Source organism: Callospermophilus lateralis, unplaced genomic scaffold, assembly GCF_048772815.1.
Source record: "Callospermophilus lateralis isolate mCalLat2 unplaced genomic scaffold, mCalLat2.hap1 Scaffold_63, whole genome shotgun sequence".
Classification (NCBI taxonomy): Eukaryota; Metazoa; Chordata; class Mammalia; order Rodentia; family Sciuridae; genus Callospermophilus; species Callospermophilus lateralis.
Window position 1 is genome coordinate 9,330,961 of NW_027514713.1, and position 20,715 is coordinate 9,351,675.

Genomic DNA, 20,715 nt, shown 5'->3' on the forward strand with positions numbered 1-20,715 from the left:
TAATAATATAGATGACTTCACAGTTTCAGAATAACTATTGGATTGAATATTCGGGTTGTAAAGGTTGTAAAACTAGGTACTTGTGAATGAACTTATTAAATATTGAGGGGTAAGAAATGAACATGTCAAGTCTAAAGAAGAGGAAATTAGCTGAGTTAGGGGAAAAACTATTCTATAACTAGAATAGGGGAATAGAGGGACTCTCATTCACAGTATAATCTCTGGATTTAAGATTATATGAAAATACACACAAAAACATGGAGCTCCAAACACACTTGTTCTGGTCTACTACTTTATACAAAAGATATTGTTTATAATTATCTTTTATACAAAAAAGATAATTAGCCTATTAGCTATACAAATGCTCAATGCAACCATATTTATAGTGGGAAAAACCTTACAAGTAACTTAAAATTTTAAACAGCAGTGTTTTCTACCCTTTATCATTTGTCTGTCATCATCAGAATTTGTACCAAATCCTAGTCGCCGACATGTTATCATTTACTTAACATATTTTAAACAGTGTATTTTCTTTAAATTTATTTTAAAAGGAGATGTAATCTCTGGCATAAATTGAAAGTTAATATCACTTGTTATTTCTTTTAAGAGATAAATTGAAAATAAAAGAAATGATAAATCTATTATTGAAATTTTAGTAAGAGGTTGCTGAAGGCTATGAAAAAAATGGACAAAATAAAAGACTGTTAAAGAGAGACAAGCATCAAACAGATTTTCGTTATCATAAGCAGAAAGAAAACTGAAAAAGGTAAAAACTTTCTTACTATACTATCCAAAGTTTTTTAAGACCTAAAATATTTTCTTACCACCTAAAATCAGAAGTACACATTATATACCAGGTAACACTAGAACTAATTATGGTGAACTTATATTAAAAATGCCAATGCAAGCAATTGCTATTAAAGACTTTGTGATATAATAGCAGGTATAAAGTAGTATTGTAGCATATCTATTTCTTTTGATGAAAGGAAAATTACACTTCATTTTTTAAAAGATAAGGCAAGTCTCAGGCTCATAGCTTTCAATGATTATATCCAGTATGAATTTAAACATCATTATATTCATAGGCATAGGTAAATTCTGGAAAACTACAACCTTAACAACTTTTGTTTACATTTGGAGTTCAGATTACAGGTATTTTTCCTATTGCTCACTTACATTTTATTTATTTATTCTTACGAACTTTTTTTGATGGACACAATACCTTTATTTTATTTATTTTTATGTAGTACTGAGGATCAAACCCACAGCTTTGTATGTGCTAGGCAAAGGATATATTGCTAAGCTATTACTGTATTTTTTAAAATACAGTAAGTATTCTGATTTTTATATAAAGCAACTACTGACAAAGACTTAAATTTAATTTGAGCTCCTGAACACTCTTAAGAGGAGAAAAAAGAAGACCTCATGTAAGTTCCTTTCTGCTTTAGAAAGAGGAAATATATGCCTAGAATTACCATAACTCTTAACCAGACCAATTACAAAGACAGCAAATAAATTTCTTATTATCTAAAGTATTAAAGCAATCTTGCTAATGTTACTATCAAAATATGTGGCAAATACATTATTTATAAATAACATTTTATACTTAAATTATCTGCTGTAGATGAAGAAAAGCATATAAACAAGTTCTATTCCCTTAATAAAGATATTTAATTCATAAGTCAGAAATAGCTCATGATTATACTTACAGAGAATAAAAATATATGACATTTAACATTTTTCCCAGTTATTTAGTAACTACCCAGTGTGTTGAGGAACAGGTGCAAGACCAGTTGCCTCGCTGAAATGTACTTGAACTACTTGGAGCATAGCAGATCATTCTTAAAAATAAACTAACTAGAATATTGGCAAATACTTTATCTATAAATAGAATCAGAAATCCAGGAGCATTATTTAAAAACATCCCTTTGAGAGAATGCAATGCCAAAAAATAAATACTAATAATAACATTTATAATATTTATACCCAATTTCAGAAACTTCTTGAAATATCACGTTTCTGCATCAGAATATATTTAGTCAGCAAAATTTATCAAGGCAAAGATGAAGATTTTGCTTAAAATTCCAAGTGTTAGATTATATCAATAATTTATATCTAATATTTATTCAAATATCAAATATATAACAAAGGAAAAAATTATTAAATTTGCATTATAGAAAGAATGACTTAGATCTGGGGATGTGGCTCAGTGGTAGAGTGCTTGCCTAGCAAGCACAGAGGGCCCAGGTTCAACCATCAGTACAAAATGAAAGATAGATAAATAAAGAATGGAAAGTTTGATTTAAACAACAACAACAACAACAAAATAACAAAAAAAACCCTCCAAAATACTAATATCTGTTACTAAATGCAAAAAAGAAGCACACAGATATGGAATAAAAAGTAGAAATAGTTCCATTATAGTATTTAGAATGAATCACTTCTACAACATAATTAAAGATACTGTTCTAGGCCTATACTACTCATTATATGAGTCATATTATTTTTTCAGAAAAACTAACCAGAAGGTAAACCCCATGAGGGCAAGGATTTTTTTTCCTCCCTACTTCTATATATTAAAAGCCTAGAGCAATATTAAATAAATATATGTTGAACTTTTTATCTATTTTTTTAAAAAGATGTTAGAGTCTGTAAACGAGTCTGGATGGGTGCCTGGCATTTTGCCAGAGGGAGTGGTTTGTGAAATAACGCCAGTGAGCCATTAAATGTGGAGATTCCTGATTGGTTGACTGCTGTATCTAGTTTATGTTAATTAGATAAGCTGTGTGGAATGTATAAATACTGCTCCTGTCCTACAATAAACGGCTCCCATTCCTGCTGTATCAACGTACACAAGTTGTTCGTCATCCCCCGGCTAGTTTGCTGCAGCCGGACTGCGGCAAAGAGAGAGAGAGAGAGAGAGAGAGAGAGAGAGAGAGAGAGAGAGAGAGAGATGGAGAGAGAGAATTTTAATATTTATTTTTTAGTTATCAGCAGACACAACATCTTTGTTTGTATGTGGTGTTGAGGATTGAACCCGGGCCGCATACATGCCAGGCGAGCGCGCTACCACTTGAGCCACATCCCCAGCCCCTATGTTGAATTTTTTAAAAGGATAATTTATCTTTTATTGACAAGTCACCACACTAAGCAAGATCATATAAAAGGCATACCTAATTCTACTTTATTAAAATGTTCGATGGTTTCAAAATTAAAATGAACAATTTTCAAATTACTTGAATCACTCTTAAGAGGTGAAAGATAAAAGAATGAGACTAAGTGAATTTCTTTGTTCCTTAAAAAGAGGAAATATATGATTGGAATTACTGTAACTATTAAATAGACCAACTACAAAAATGGCTAATAAATGAATAAGAACATAAAAAAAAAATCCTTCTCACTATAACCTCCCTCCTCCACCAAGAAAACCAAAACAGAACAAAAAGTTTCTCATAAAAAATAATATCCATAATAGCTTTCTGGTAAGACTACTGTTTTATAAAAATGTGAGAGGAATAAGATTGTATCATGTATTCAATAATTTATAACTATTTAGTTTTATTTTAAATTTGAAAAATGGCAAGCTAGCAGATAAGCAAAAAAATCTGAATCAATTAGATAACCATCTGATACTGAAATGATGCACTTTAAATTACTGAGAAAACATTTATTCTAAAACATGCTGAAAATTCAGACTACAGCCATCTGTGTTTGTCATTTGGAAGCCAATTATAAAAGTGTTAACATATGTAGTCACAGAAATAGTTGCAAGATTTACTGGAAAGATATTATGTTCACATATTTGTCTTTCAAAAGTAGACCAGATCACAAGTAAATGTCTTATCTTGACCAGAACATTAATAAACAACTGAATATAAATATATTGAGTTCCTTAAACTCAATATTTATAATTTTATAAATGATCATTCTCAATAAAACAATACATTTTCAAAATGTTATATATAAAAACATGCCAAGTTTTTATAATGTTCCTTCAAAAATAAATGACTAATTGAAGTCTGTTTAGGTTTTTGTGTGTACATTGACTATTTACTACATGCCAGGCACTGTGCTAGACATAAATGAAACACATGGCCCCAAAGGTAGAACTTCAGAGTATAATGCCAAACTCTATTATTAAATGGAGTGAGAAATAAGGGTTAGAGCACAATTTCTTAAGCCTGGAAATCGTTCATATATACATATATGGACCGCGAGAAGAGAGAGAAGAGGTGTATTGTGTTATAGGAAACTGTACTGTCCTGGTTTTCTTTAAAAAGGACTTCCGAAAGAGATGTGTTGTAGTTTTATGCCTGGAAAGCATAAAAAATTGGATTTATGTCAGGTTGTAAGTATATAGTTCAGTTATTTAACAAATACTTATTGACTGCCTATCATGAGCTATGACAGGGCATGTAGTGATAAATAACACATATGAACTCTCATGAATTGTAATCCAGTAAGAAAGATAATAGTAAACAAATAAAGAAATACGTACATCCAAGTTATAAAAAGTGCTTTGAAGAGAAAGTATATGCATTAAAGACAGCATACAATGGAAATTCAATTTTTGGGACTGTAGGGAGAGGTCAGAAAATATCTTACTGAGACAAAAATGTAGAAGCTGATATATAAAAATCAATTTGTTAGGGGCTGGGGTTGTGGTTCAGCGGTAGAGCGCTCACCTAGCACATGCGAGGCCCTCAGCACCACATAAAAGTAAATAAACAAAATAAATGTATTATGTAGAAATAAAAAATATTTTAAAAAATCAATGTTACCTGATCAATATTATAATCAGTGGCAAAACAAAACAGAACTAGAGTATCTGACTCCAAATCCAACCTTTCATTATACTAATTTGCTTTCTATGTATTCTTAGGTCCTTTTTCATTGTATTTCACAATCCTAGAACATTAATTTTAAAGCATGAACAAATGAAATTGCCAAACTGACAAGTGTTTTTTGATGACAGGAAAAACAAATGTGAGAATGCACATACCACAAAGAGAATGTTACAAAAATATGTAATCTGGTAATCTCTATAGTATTTAAAAATAACTATAAAAAGTGATTTTTATGTTTTTCCTGTAGAAAATAGAAGAAATCCCAAATAATTCTAATTATGGTGACTATTTGTTCTTTGCAGGGATGTCATTAAGCCTTTTAAATATTTCTTTATGGATGATAAACAAGAAGCTATATAAACTATCACAGAAAAACTTTGGTGGCCTAACCATGGAAACAAAAAGATTATAACGACTAACCTAAAAACCAGCTGAAGAAGGGGAAATGAGAGCAAAGATAAAAGCAACATTTTAGGATGCTCTGAATCATATTTTCCAAAATAACAAAAAGGTACAAACCAGGCCTAGTAGAATGCCTGTAGTCCCAGCTATTTGAGAGGATGAGGCAGAAGGACCTCCTGAATGTAGGAGTTTGGGGTCAGCCTCAGAATCAGCAAGACACACCCCCCGTTCAAAAAAAAAAAAAAAAAAAAAAACCTGTAAGAAAAAAATAGTGCTAAATAAAACTAAGGAAATCAAGAATGGAAAAGACCATAAGACTTTAAATCATTGAGCAACCAAACCTATTTATAGCCTATAATCTCATTCAATTTGATCACCTTCATGTTTAAAAAGAAAACAGATTCTGTAGCTTAAGGAATCATCTTAATTTTGTGTACTTCATGACCTGGGTATACAGACAACCCAAATATTTCTTGAATTTCAAAACAATATGGACTACATATAATATAGTGCTGAGCTGTCATATAGTACTAGCTATGTGACAGTGGAAAAGCCACTTAACATCAGGAGAATTCAGTTTCTTCAACTGTATAATGAAGAGATACATTAGAAGGATCATTTAAAATTTCCTCCAGGTCTTGGGGTTTTTTGAGAAAATTTTTCAATTATTTCCTTTCCTTTCTCCTTTCTTTACCTGCAATTCTAAGGAAACCAGCATTTTACTTATGAAAATTTGTAAACTGTTGCTTGAAAATACAAGCCAACAAAAAGTATATAGCTATTACTAAATAATCCCAACTGAAAAATGGTATAGGATACAGAAAAAGTGGAATGATTCAGTGTTCAGAACGAATCACATCTAAGTACATAAAATTACCAAAACATTATTTTATTCTCATGTTATTAAGTATCATTCAGAACAAATTACTAGAAAGTTCCATAAAGGAGGGGATTTTTAATAAAAATCAATCATTATACACTCCAAGTCTAGAACAATGACTGCATATTAGCTCTGAATAATTGCTGAATTTTTAAAAAACTGATTTTTTGTGAAAGAGGCACCTCTAGGCATTAATAATAGGCATTATTTCTCAGAACTTCAGAACTCCTACATAGTTTCTTTAACCAAAAACAAACAAACAAACAAACAACAACAACAAAAAACCCTAAAATGATACATTCAGGTCCATGGCTACACATGGCTATAATTACTTAATGCAATGTAATGTTATGCAGCTGTCAAAAAATATTTTCAAAAAATTCTAATGTGGGAAAATGTTCTCAGTATAAAGCTGGGTAAAATAAGAGCACAAAACTGCATAAAATGAATCAAGTGGAGTTTTTAAATATATTTGTGCATATAAACAAACTATTAAAAATTAAAACAAATTATTAAAAATAATTACTTGTAGATTATGAGACTACAGGTAATTTTTTCTTCTTTGAAAGATCTTTACTGCCTTCTACCCCTACATATCTTTAAAGAATATTCACTGATAATATTATCATGGCTCCATGTGTTACTATAACTATTTTTTATGGTGCCTATGTTTTCCATTTACATCTTCTTATTTTATACATATAGATGCATGTAAGTATATGTGCATACACAGAGAGATCTCTGTATCTAATATGCACATATAAACATATACAACAAAAAATTTAGGTCATTAAACAATCTTTTTAGTTTCTTCCATGAATCAATACAATGATATTAGCACTAGAATACCAAGACAGAGTGAGGAACAAAGTGATAAATGCTAAAGCAGTGGCTACAGTTTCATATTGGAGTCTCATTTCATTTTACTATCACATTGGTTCCTATGTTTATGATGAAAACCAAGAGTGTTTTCTTTTTAGCCTGAAGTCAACTGAATCCAGTACTCCTGGCTCTAGGGCAATCCAAATCAATGTGAGAGTGTCATTTCAGATGCTTGATAGAAAATGTCTAGCAAGAATATCATTTACAATTGCTGCTTGGGATAGTATGCTCAGTCTTTGTATGCTTATGTCTCAGGCTGTCTTCTCCCGCCACTGTCATTCCACCACCATTCCACCACCATTCCACCTTCAATAATAACTATTTTCTTAAAGAATAATAAAACTATATACCTACTAGAAATCACATCCAAAAGAGTATTATTCAGATACCACCTACCTCTGCTTCATTTCACTGTCATGCAGGCTATTTTATTATTTATTAATTTTTAAGTCTAGGTTATAAATGACTCCTTCTGGTAAGCATATAGTTTTGGCAGGCAATATCAACTCAAAAATACAAGAACTGGGCTGGGGTTGGCTCACTGGTAGAGCACTTGCCTTGCACATGTGAGGCACTGGGTTTAATCCTCAGCACCACAGGAAATAAATAAAGATATTATGTTCATCTACAACTAAAAAAAATAGAAAAAAAAATAAAAGAACTGCTACCTCTGTTCAGGTCAGTGATCCATATTAATGGTCAATGGGTATCAAGTGTTCATCAATAGTTCCCAGGGATGTCTGTTTGATGATTTATATAATGAAACCATGTAGATAATATTAACAAATACAAGTTTTACTTTTTTCATTTTTTTTATATTTTAGTGGTAGATAAACTCAATTCCCATTTTATTATTTTTATATGGTGCTGAGGACTAAACCCAGTGCCTCATATCTGCTAGCCAAGTGCTGTACTACTGAGCTACAACCCCAGCCTCACCAGGTTGCTTTTGATTTCACTCCCTCTTTCTACCTCATTTTCAAAGACACTCTCTAGTACTCAAGGACTAAGGGAACACAGGATTCATGATTTCTATCCAACTCTAAATCCTTGGCACTTGCAGACAAAACCTAACACAATAGAAATATTTGTAACAATAACAAAACTGGAAATGACCTAAATGCTCACTGATGAGAATGGACTCTGAGATAAATTTCTATAATGGAATACTATTGCAGGAGTGAAAATGCTCTAATGATATTGAACAAAAGGAAAATCACTGAAGACGTCACATAATGACACCACTTAGTTCAAAAACAGAAAACTAAGTATAGTTTATGTACACATATGTGGTATAAAAAGCAAGGTGATGATAAATTCAGAACTATAGTTAGCTCAGGTGCTAGGGGTGGAATTAGATAAAGATTTTATTGCATTGGTAGATGAATGTTTTTAATCTAAGTGACAGATGTAGAGGTCTTTTTTTCACTTGTTTTAATATTATTTATATATATTTACCATGCATTCTTCTGTAGGTGAAACACTGAAGTACTTTTAAAGTATGTAGAACTTCATTCTGAGGGAACTGGCCAGTACTTACAACTTCTACCATCCATGACATCTGTTTTCACCCTCTTTTGATAAGAGGAGTGAATCAATTAGATTCTTCTCTTGAAAGTAGGGAACAAGGAAGTAGCAGAGCTGTCCAGAAAGGTTATAGAGAAGAGATATCTTGTATGAAGGATTCTAAAATTAGTGCATAATTTGATCCTCATGTAATTACAGCCACACCACTAAAATGACCTCTAAATAACAGTACACATGATCATCCTACAAGATAAATTGCAGCCCAAGACACTTTTCTCTATATCCAATACAGCCAGTTTTCCTTCTGGCATTAAATAATCCTTACAGAAGCATACCAAGTAAAGTACCTGGCTTATAAGAAGTCATAATATATAATCACTCAAGTATTGCAAAATCTTGCAAAGTGGCTCTATCAATGATTTTAAACTTTTCTGCTCTTTGAAAATCTTTTTAAAATAGTGAGACTTTCTGATTTTGGCATGGTGTGTGTTCTAAACAGTAAAAAGAATTTTTAAAAAGCTTACCAGAAGCTTCGAGTGTACAACAAAATTTGGGAACCACCGGATAGTGGTTTATTTTATGAGATTTGCTTCCACTGTTTATATATTGTTTTTTTTTTTTTGCCTTTTAAAAAAAATTTAAAATGTATTTAATGGGAAACCATTCCACTATATAGCATAGGTTTGGAAATTCATCCTATAATTTTTGTTCATACACAAACTGATGTGTAAATAAAGGAAGTTAATATACAAAAATATGGAAATGAGATAAGAAATGGTGGCAAGAATGGCATCAATTTCCCATGGCTTTTCAGATTCTCTGAGGCCCTACTACACTTCTCCGTCCTTCCTCTGAAATCTCTGCATTTTTACAACAACCCTCTCTTACCTCATCTTAACTAATCTTAGTTTTTGTTTTGAAACAAGGAAGTCCTACCAGAATTAGACTGTTTATATTCAGCGATCTTAATCAAATCAATACTTCATTAAAAAAAAATGATAGTTTTATTGCTTCATTTGTACAACAGTAACACATACCTAGCACCTGGTGGCAGCACACCTACCTAAAAATAATAAATTATTTGGAAAGAACCCTTTCAGAGGTTAAGATACAACACACTTTAAAAAAAAAGTTTTCTGCTATATTTAGGTTAAAATTCATACTACTTTTAAGTGATACATACAGTCCCTCATTATCTGATCCAAGCATATTTCTCTACTCTAGTTTTCTGCTACATAGCGTTAATCTTCTAAATCCCAAAATGACAATGATTTTAAGAATGGCTAATAATTCTTTAAGACTTTTTACAGCCTGACAAAATTCTAAAGAATTTTATACTAAAAGGCTAAATCTTCACATCAACCCCAGTATCAACATTTACAGATGAGTTACTGAGTTACAGAGAGGTTAAGTATAACTTCATAAAGACATATAGCCATAACTGACAAATTCACACTTGATCCCAGACAATCTGGGTTAGCCACTACAGGTTATACTTTTCTCAACAAAATTTTTGAAAAATTCCACTCAGATGTCTCATAAGAAACTTCTAATACAAAATATTCCAAACTGATTTCCCAATCTTGCCTGAAGTCAACAACTGAAACTGTTCTTCTTTTTCTCTTAGTGATAACACCAACCTTCTATCCATGTTCTCTCCTTTACCAACCAATCACATTCTGATTTTATCCTCTCTATATTTCTTGATTATCCCTACACTTTCACTCCTATTTCACTGTCTCAATTGTAGTTCAACAGCCTCTAAATAGTTTTACCCTCAAGTCTATCCTCCATACAGCTGCAAAATGGATCAATCTGAAACTCAATCTTTTTAAGTATCAGTTAAAAATAATTTTTTAATTGCAAGAATTTAAATGAATGAATGTATATGTAACCATATTAGTCCTTGTCTTAAAACCCATCAACATATCCCACAACCTTCAGGATAAAAATCTCCTTAACATGAAATTCAAGACCCTCAGGATAGAGGCCAGACCTACCTTCTTTAGCTTCATCTCTTGCCCTATCTTGCTTATACCTTTATACTCCAATAATACCAATGCTCTTGTACACCTTCCCCCAAAGAAGTCAAACTGTTCCACACCTCGGTGCTTTACTCTTCCTGTCTCATTTTCCTGAAGTTTCTACCCATACCTCTCTCTTTTTCACCAAGTTTTTCTCAAAACTTCAAGGCTTCATTCAGAGTTTATCCATGCAAGAAAACTTCTCTATCTGCCAAATGGAATCAGATATTCCTCCCTTGTGTTTTTCATAGAGCCAGAATTATATTACATTCCTAAATTTATAAATATCTGTTTATATTTCTGCCTACTACTAACTAAATGAATCTTGTATTTAGCAGATTTCATGTCTTTCACATTCTACAGTCTAGCACAGGAAATAACAAGCAATAAGTGCACAAATGTATTTATCAAATGAGTAAATAAATGATTATCTGCACTTCACTTACTGTATTGTGGTTGATTTTCTACTCTATTAGAATGTGAAAATATTAGGGGCAGGCCTGTGGGTATTTTTATCTCTGAATCTACACCAACTTGCATGGAGGTCAAATAAATATTAAATAGATTATTAAGACTGAAAATACCTGAGTAACAAAATGAAAGGGACATTTTAAGATCAAGACAGTGACAATGTACAGAATCAACTTGAGAAAATTAACAGAGTCAAAAAAAAAGCACATAAAAGGTGAGTTAGGCCTGATTTTTTTAGGGTGTGAGATAGGAATAGAATGAGGCAGATTTTGAATTAAAAAAAATCAGGTTTGGGATTTGGCTATGAGTATAAAAAAATAATCCCATAATGTTCAAAGGATTTTTCAACCAAGATGCGTCTCGAAATAAATACTACTGTGCATAGAAAATATGATTGTGTGTGAGACAGAGAAAACTTAGAACATTAAAACAATTTAAGTTCATATCCTAGGAAAAAAATAAGTATAGATTCTTCTTTCAAAAAATTAAAATCTTGAGGCCTATATAAAATATTATTTCATCTTTTTAATTTACAAAAAATAAATATCATATACAAAAATAAATCTCAAATTAAACTTTTTCTGTCAAACTTTATTTTAAAAATTGGTATTGGTTGTTTGAAGCAGAAAAATGAAAGTCATTAGAAATACTCAGACATGTAGTTCACTAAAAAGGAATTTATGCAAGTCAAAAGTAAACATTAGTTTGACAAATATAAAAGATTTCACACCAAAAATATTTATCTATTAGTAGAATATAGAATTTCTGTGACTTTTAGCTAAAACCCATTATTTCATTTAAAAAATGTCCTCCTAGTGCACATTTGTTAATGCAGTTTTTATACCTTTTCTAATACCTTGATCTTTAGAGCATCTACTAATTTATTCAACTTTCAAGGAATCAACATATACACATGCACTCAATAAAATATTAATGATGCGGGAAGTTAACTGAGATCATTTACCACACCTATGGCAACAACAACCCCCCACATCTCCCTCACACACTTTTCACACATTAAATTTGATTCTTGAACTAGTATTTCATTTATAATTGGTTCCTTTTTCTATCTTCCCTGGGGAAAACAACTAGTAAAGAAACACCAACTTGAATAAAAGTGAGACTTCTGAGGAATAAATAAAACCTAATTACTGAACCCCCACAATGAACAATCCTTAGAAAACAACAAGGAATTTTATAGTATATGCAATATCAAGAAATAGAAGGCCTAACATGCATGAGCCTCTGGGCTCAATCCCAGGGTTGCTGAGGGGCTAGGGAGTGGCTAGAGAAAGAAACTGTAGATCTTGTTAGTTTTTCAGAAATCTGTAAGTCAGAAAATCTAGTCAATCAATACAATTTATAAAGTCAAATTTTTAAATAGGACTTTGTATAATATATAGAGTAGTTCTGAATCATCAAAATAACTTGAGGCTCTAAAAAATGATCTCTAAAAGGGGAAACACATCAACACACACACACAAATCTTAGAATTACACAAAAAAATTTAGATTACATAAAAATCAGAGCAAACAGTAACCCAAAAGAGGACAGCAACTGCAAACAAGAATTACATTGTTCGTGTAAGATAAAGGAATTTTACATAGAACAAAAGAATATAGATTTAAATAAATAACCTAGGCAAAACTACTCCTGGAACAATGCTAAATTTATGAACAGTCTTAACATTTAGCACTTTTGAACAGTGTAAAATCCATGAACAAATTAACCAAGCTTTAGGAGGTGTACCAAAATGGGCATTAAATATCCTAAGTTCTATTTTGGTGAAAACTACCACAAAAAGTAAAAGGAGAGTCGATATGACAATAAAAATCCTTTGTACTAGGTAGAATACATACACATGTCTATCATGTTCACACAGAAAAATGACAGGGCTTTTTGTTATGGAAGACTAAGTCATTTTTCCCCCCAAACTGATATGTATTGGTAATGATCAAGCCAAAAGGCCAACAGGTGCCCATTTGACCAGCTGGTCAAGGAATGGAATGACTCACTGCACCACAAAAAAACTCAAACTTCACCATCACGCTGTAATCAACTCACCAACAGCTTATTCAAAGGAAGTACCAGTTTAAATTTTGGTGAGCCAAACAAGCTTTAAAAAAAAAAAGAGATGGAAGATAATCCCACTGGAAATGTGTATTTCTGTCTGTTTTTCTCTTGTACATGATCATACATGCTCTCTCCCTTGATATGTAAATAATATGTAAAACAAATTCCTAACAACCAAATTACAAGATAGGTAAAAAACTTGAATGGTCTGAAGATCTACAAATGGCCAAAAAGCATACAAAAATGACACTCAGTGTCATTAGTCATCAAGAAAACAAGAATTAAAACCACAGTGAGAAATCCCTTTATGCCCACTAGAATGGCTATGATTTAAAAAAAAGAAACCAAATTTGTTGAGATACAGAGAAACTAGAATTATCATGCATTATCAGTGGGTATGTAAAATGAAATGGTACAGTAAAATGGTAAAGCCACTATGGTAAGCAATTTGGAGATTCTTCAAAATGTTAAATGGAATTACTATAAGACCCAGAATTCTTAATCCTAAATATACGCCCAAGAAAAATGAAAACAGGTATTCAAATGCTTGTATACAAATGTTCAAAGCAGCACTATTCACAATAGACAATACAGAGAAACAATCTAAATGCCGATCAATGGATTAAAGTGTGAACACATTGCTGTATATACACACACTGGAATATTATTCAGTCATAAAAGGGAATGAGGCATGGACACATGCTACACAATGGCTGAACCTCAAAACATTATACTAAGTGAAAACAGCCAAACATGTAAACACCATTGCACGTGGCCCTTCTTATTTATTATTTTGAGACAGGGTCTCACTACGTGGCCTAGGGTCTCACTAAATCGATGAGACTGGCCTAGAACTTGTGATCTTCCTTCCTCAGTCTCCTGAATCACTGGATTACAGGCATGCATCACCATGCCTGGCTCCCAATTAAACGGATGCTAACCAATTAAATAGAATGCCTAATTTTAATTTTATAAAAATCTTACTAAGAAATAAAAATAATGTCCCTTATCACTAATGTTTCACAATTTACCAGAACTTTTTTCTATTTGTCATATTAGAAGAAATTAATTCACATTTCAATCATCAGCAGCCTAAATTAAATGTTTAATAGTCATAGTTTTGCTCTTTCTACAAACCTTTTTATTTAACAAAAATAAGAAATGTTTTTGTTTGAAAAATTTTTGTCCCACTCTTGTCATAGTCCAATCCTTTGGATGAATTCTATCTTTTTTGTTTCCTCATTGCTGTGGGTTATCATTCAGTAAGGATGTCTGTGGTGTTCTGTCAATAAAACTGAAAAGTGAAAAGAGAAAGTAAAATAAAAGACACATCCAAGGGACTAGATGAGAAAAGGAGTGGGATAAAAATTGTTCTCAAACAAAATTATCTCTTCATTGGATTTTACTGATGCTCTGTTTTCCTGCCTTAGAGAAATTTCTTTAACATACATTTCAAGAAGCCTGTCATGTCTATTCTTTCCTCTCAACACCATGATTTCTTTTATTTCAGCAAAGCCCAAAAGTCATGAATTAGTTTTAAATCACAGGAACGCACCAGTCTCTGATGGAGGCATCAAATTGCTATATCCAGAAAAAGCTTAAAAAATTGTACGTTGTAAAACTGTTATCAAATGTAACTTTGAAAATTAAGTAAGACCTGTCACAAGTATAAAAAACTAGAAAGTTTAAAAGAAATCAGAGAGGGAGAATAGCTTTCTTCACTGTGGAGCAGAATATCTGAAAATGCAAGGAACAATTTTATACCATAACTAGCTTGCCTATCAGAGCAGCACAGTAATTGAAAAATCCTATCAATAACCTAATAAGAGAGCTTACACAGAACATTGTACACAACACTGGCATTACTCTACAAACTAAAAATGCTTGTTAAACAACAACAACAATAAAAAAAAACTCATATAATTCCAAGTTACTGAATGTAGTAAAAATTTTAATTATTCAATAAATAATGACAATTATATAAAATGCTATAGAAGTATAATACTTTGGTTTTGCTGAATTCTAATACATTTGAAGAACTTTTTAAAAATATAGCAAAAGTGATTTATAGGACTAATTTCATTCTAAATACACAACTGTCCTTTAATTTTGTCCACTAATAATTAACTACTTTATTTATATAATCATAAATAATTTTACTTGGAAAAAATGAAGTCATTTAAAATGGAGTTGAAATAGTTTGGTTGATTCACTATAAGGATAGCCTATGTGGGACCATCTCTGTCAGGAACTTGTAAATGAGGTCAAGCCCAGCTCTGAAAATATTTAATAATGTAGTTAACATCTCCAAGTATTGGGCTTCTTGCAACATCAATACTGAGGAGATAGTTGAGGACCCAACAGCAAACCAAAGAACTACCTAGCATCAGAAAAACTGAATTGCTGCGAAATCCTTTCTACTAAGTTCCATTAGCCCTTCATTCTTACAAATCATTCCATTAACCTCAGTTTCTGGGTTCTTTTGTTACAACAAATCTAAAGCAGCAAGTTAGGGAAAAAGGCAAATGAGAAAATACAAAGCTGGACAAGCAAGTTCATAGGAAAAACCAAAAAAACTGACAGCAAGGAAAATGGATAAGAATGACAAAAACAAAAAGGCGATCCATAAATGTCCAATAATATAGAATTCTGACTACATAATACAAGTGGTACTGGAGTAAGAATTAGAGTTCCAGGACTACACTAATGTAGGAGACCTAGTTATTTTGCATTTCATATTCTTGTTCTGGATGAGAGTCATACAACATTAACCTGTTTATCATACTGCATGTAATATCTTTTTCTTAAAAATGATACCTGGGGCTGGGATGTAGCTCAGTGGCAAAGTGTCTGCCTTGCATTTGCAAAGCCCTGGGTTCGACCCCCAGTTCCAAAAAAGACAAAAAAAAAAAAAAAGAACCCCACCAAATAAAAAAAGAAAAAAGAAAAAAAAATGATACCTGAACATTGTGCCTGATCATAAAAGAATAATGTTGTAGAGAATTTGTAAAATAAAGTATAAAAAAATTAAAATACCTATAACCCACTACCCAGAGATAACCACAACTGACATTTTGGTGCATGTTTTTTTCAGATGTCTTCATATATAAATACTTACACGACATTTTCTGTGGGCATTTTCCCAACTTGAAAAGTGTTTGTAGAATTATTTTAATGGCTACATAAAATAATTTATTCTCCTATTACTGCAGATTTGGGTTAATATAAAATACTTTACAAAGTACACTTCTATACTGTAGGGGTTGGGGTTGTGGCTCAATGGTGGAGCACTTGTCTAGCAACATGTGCGGCTCTGGTTTCAATCCTCAGCACCACATAAAAGTAAATAAATAAAATAAAGGTACTGTGTCCATTTACAACTAAAAAAAAATTTTAAATTATACTATACTGTATACATGAGAATTTTAAAATGATCATTTATTAAAAGGTCTTGAAAAAGGAAATTTAGAGAAATCGAGAGAGAAAGAAACAGAAGACCAATTACCAAGAAAAAGATTAAAAAGTTGTATGTTGTAAAACTGTTATCAAATGTTAACACTTAAGTCTTATGAATAAATGAGATACTTGGAGAACCAAGTCTCTGAATAAATTTTGGGAAATGATCATTTTAGGTGGTTTCTGATACCAGCAATAAGAGACTTCTAATTAAGAAAATTCTGGATTACTCTTATTAAATTCCAACCTAGCTGGTAACACTACACTCATTAAGAACTTATTCTGTCATTCTGCTCATTCATTCAAGAAGCAAATGTCAGGGACTGCCCTGTGCATGAGCTAAGCCCCTCCAAAAGCCTTGAGTAAAGGGGATATTGGACTGGCAACATACGCCACACCATGTGTTATACCAAGCAAGTGGCCTTTACCCCCACTCATCAAGGAAGAGCCTCAGCTCTGGGCTTGAGCAGTACCCAACAGGATTGGGCAACCCCTGCTGAAACACTATCCCCTGCCTTATTGGGGTGGAACATTCTATCAAATGTCTTTTCCCTAATAAACAGATGGGTTCCAAGTGCACTCGCTGTCTTGCCCTCTTGCCTTCCAGCATGGAAGAGGACACTTGAGGTGGCAGAGCAGGCCCACCCTCCACCTGAGAAACTGGTGTCCATGGGTTGCATGATTCTTAGCTGTTTCCTTACTTTAACGTTGCAGCCAGCTCTTTTGACCAGCTCATCTTGCCAGCATGCACAGCTGGAGAGAAGCAAACACTTATTGAATACCTGCTATTTGAAAAGCACTATGCTAGGTTGCATTTAATTGATATTGAGAGTTTTCCTTATAAAATATTCTAGAAAATGAGTCAGTAGCATTTTAAATATTTTAACAAAATGTTGTGGGGGGGTAAGATCCAAAATCCAACCTCTCACTGTACTTATTACCCAGGAGCATCTGTCTCTCCTACTTTGGAAAGCAGAGACTGTTGCCATTTCTCTATTTCCACCTCTTGATCTAAGTTTGCTGATTATGTGTCTGTTCAAAGTTAACTATGTTTAGTAGAACTGCTTTATAAATTTTGTTTGGTGTTGGGGACTAAACCTAGGAACTTGTGCTCTACCATTGAGCTATATCCTAGCCCAAAAATAACTATATTTATAATAGTTTTTCAATCCCATTCTAAAAGCACATGTTTATACAAATGAAATAATGTACATACTTTGTTTAGTTTTGTTCTTGCAGTAGTTGAGATAAAGGGCAGTAGTGCTCTACCTTTGAGCTATAATGTAAGCTCCCCCCTTTTTTTTTCCCCTCAGACAGGATCTTGCCTCAGCCTCCTGAGTAGCTGGGATTACAGGTGTATACCACTGCAACATCTAAACTATTTCTGATAATGTTGTTTTCACTCTATTTACCATGTCCCTCTCAGCCTTAATTCTTTTAATGATTGTATAATATTCCATTGCACTTACATGGCTGAGGAATCATGACCTCAGTAAAGTATTTTATACCAGAAAGCTAATGTTACAGCAAACATATGTTGCCTTAAAGGCCTCAAGGATCTCTTACTGGAAACTGGGTTCATTTATAGGGGAAAATAAACTACAATAAAAATTAACTTAAAAAGATTTTTACCCCATAGGTAGACTTTTGAAAGATAAAGAAATATATACATAAAGAAATCAAAATTCTACTTTGCCAAATCTACTTAGAGCAAGAAATTTAATTATTATGAAATGTGACTGTTCAAAATTAACTATGTTTAGTAGAACTGCTTTACATACATTTAAGAAAGATACATTTGGCAGAAGGCAGTAAACATTCTTAGGTAACAAATAAGATATCTAACCAGAACTTCCATGCTTTTGAAAAGGTACACAAAATTACTTTCAATTCCTTAGATGCAGAGTGTTTGCTTAGTCCCTTGCTTAGTCCCTTGGGTTGCACAACTGTAAGCAATTTTGGGCTTCTGAAAATGCCAATGTTCCTTCATTTATATATCCTAGAGTAAAAAACAAAATCTACCTGTTTACATGCAAGCATTTAAGTCTTAACATTAAAAGGGGGAGATTATAAAAAAGTCAATTATATTTTAGAAATGCAAAGCTGGTTAACCTACACATTCCTTTAACACACTTCTCTTGAACATCTCTGCAGTAAGGCCTTTCTTTCATTGATTACTGAAATTACTGACCTGGTTTCCTTTGTTTATGTGGAAGAATGAAGAAAGAAAGGAAGAGAGGAAAAATAGTTAATTGTGTTTCAAGTATGATTGTTATCCATTAGCTCTAAAAAGAGTATCACCTATAAAAAGTAACTCATTGTAGGGAGGAAGGGGGCCTTTCAGGCAAGCCTAAAGAGCTGCTCAAATATGTAATTTAAAAAAAATGCTATTCAATTTATAGTTTGTCTACGTTAAATTTTTCATGATGCCCCAAGAAGGATATCTATGCATAATACAATTTTCAAATGTTTGCGTTACAATTTCCATACATATACACACGCACACACACATAAAATCAGAACTTCACTACACACACACACACACACACACAAAACAAATTATTTAAAGCAGGAATTCTAAAGCTTTGTTCTGTGGAATCTTTCCGTCTTCAGAACGTCCAATCCACAGGATACAAAACCAACTGCCATGACAAAGACCTCCAAACAGGAACGTACAAAGACACGCTTTTAAAAACGTCCCTAAAGCCAAGTTCACAGCTGGCACTTGTGGCACACTCAGGCCACTGCTGAGGCAGCTGTCACAGGCCAATCTCACACACGTCCTCGAGTGCCAGCGTGCCACCTAAAGAAGACAAGCTGACGATCAGCGCACAAATTCCCCACTGAATAAAAGGAAAGCTCTAAATCCCTGCCCTGGAAAACACAACGCCTGCACCACCCATAAAACTCCCTTTAAAAGTGAAGGGCTGAAAGTTTAAAGGCTATTAATTACCACCTAATTATCAATACGGTTTAAAGAAAAGAGAGAGAGAGGTGTTTTATTGGGGCAGTCGTGAGAAAAGAGCCACACCATTCAGTCACCATCGAAGTCTGCTCAGCTAGGTAGCAGCACCGGGCTTTACATGTCCTAGGAAAAGGGACAGGAGGGAAGGGAGGAAACCCAGACCCTGCAGTACCTCCCTCCGAGGGCAGCGCACATGGCTGCCACAAACTCATTCCCCAGGCCTCCTCCCACCCTTTCCTGGCCACCGCCTCCCACCTCTGGCCCGGCGGTCCCCGGCTCTCCTACCTTCGCTTTACCAGCTTCTATCTTTCTCCTTCTTTCTTCGTCCTCCATGGCTTCTGCGGGGTAGGCAGGGAAAGAACACGGAGGCGGTTGGGGGTAGAAAAGAAAAATCGGTTCAGACCAAGGTGGGACGGCTAGCTCCACGACCCAGGCCGCAGGGCCCAGCCGGGAGCTGCCTCCCCACCCGAACAAAACCAGTCAGACGCTGCAATCACTGGCGAATTGTCCTCGTCCACACGAGTACAGCGGTCGCCACCGCCATCTTCGTCTCCATGTAAACACAGAGTGAGGCGGGAGTCAAGACACGTCACAGAGCGCAGGCGCCTAGAACTCCGCGTTGCCTGGCAGGTGCGCCCGCCGCCCCGCCCCGCCGGCACCGCTGTGGGGGTGGGGATGGCCCTAGCCTGGCGCCAAGTGCAGCCCGCCCGGCGCCGCCCCTCGGAGCCGGGGCCCCACCGCGCCGCCCCCAGCCTCCTGCGGAGGAGGGGGCCGAGACCCCCGCGCACGCACTCCCGGGTGGGCCCTCGGAGCTCGGGAAGCCGGCCGCGCGCCGCCCCGGCCACGGGAGGGCGCGGGAGGGCCCGGCGCGAGCCCGCCGGGGAGTGGGCGGGGCGCGAGCTCCGGGCTCGCGGGAGGAGCGGGGCGCGGCGCGGAGCTGCAGAGTCGGCCGCATGCCCGCTCCCAAGCTGGTCGCGCTGCCGGGCCGCCGGGGGCCCTCCTTCCCGTGCTCGGAGCTCAGGCCGACAGCAGCCGCGGACCCCACCTGACGCGACTCGGGCCGGCAGGATTTGTGGCCTAGCGCCTTCCCGCCGGCAGCGGGGCAGCGGGGTCTCGGGGCCTGCCGCGCCCCCGCCTGCGCCACCCCCTAGGATCCTGCGGGAGCCGGCTGGGCGGGGCTGAGGCAGC

At 34.8% G+C, this 20,715-nt stretch overlaps 1 protein-coding gene across 1 annotated transcript in view; it reads right to left on the minus strand.

Annotated features, from left to right (window-relative positions):
• LOC143389702 (A-kinase anchor protein 9-like) overlaps window positions 1-19,889 on the minus strand; it is a 72,690-nt gene extending 52,801 nt beyond the window's left edge. The window contains exon 1 of the mRNA XM_076842577.1: window positions 19,813-19,889. Coding sequence (XP_076698692.1) covers window positions 19,813-19,860 — 48 coding nt within the window. The 5' untranslated portion in view covers window positions 19,861-19,889. The remainder of the gene's footprint in view (window positions 1-19,812) is intronic.
• Between the last annotated feature and the right edge of the window lie 826 nt (window positions 19,890-20,715).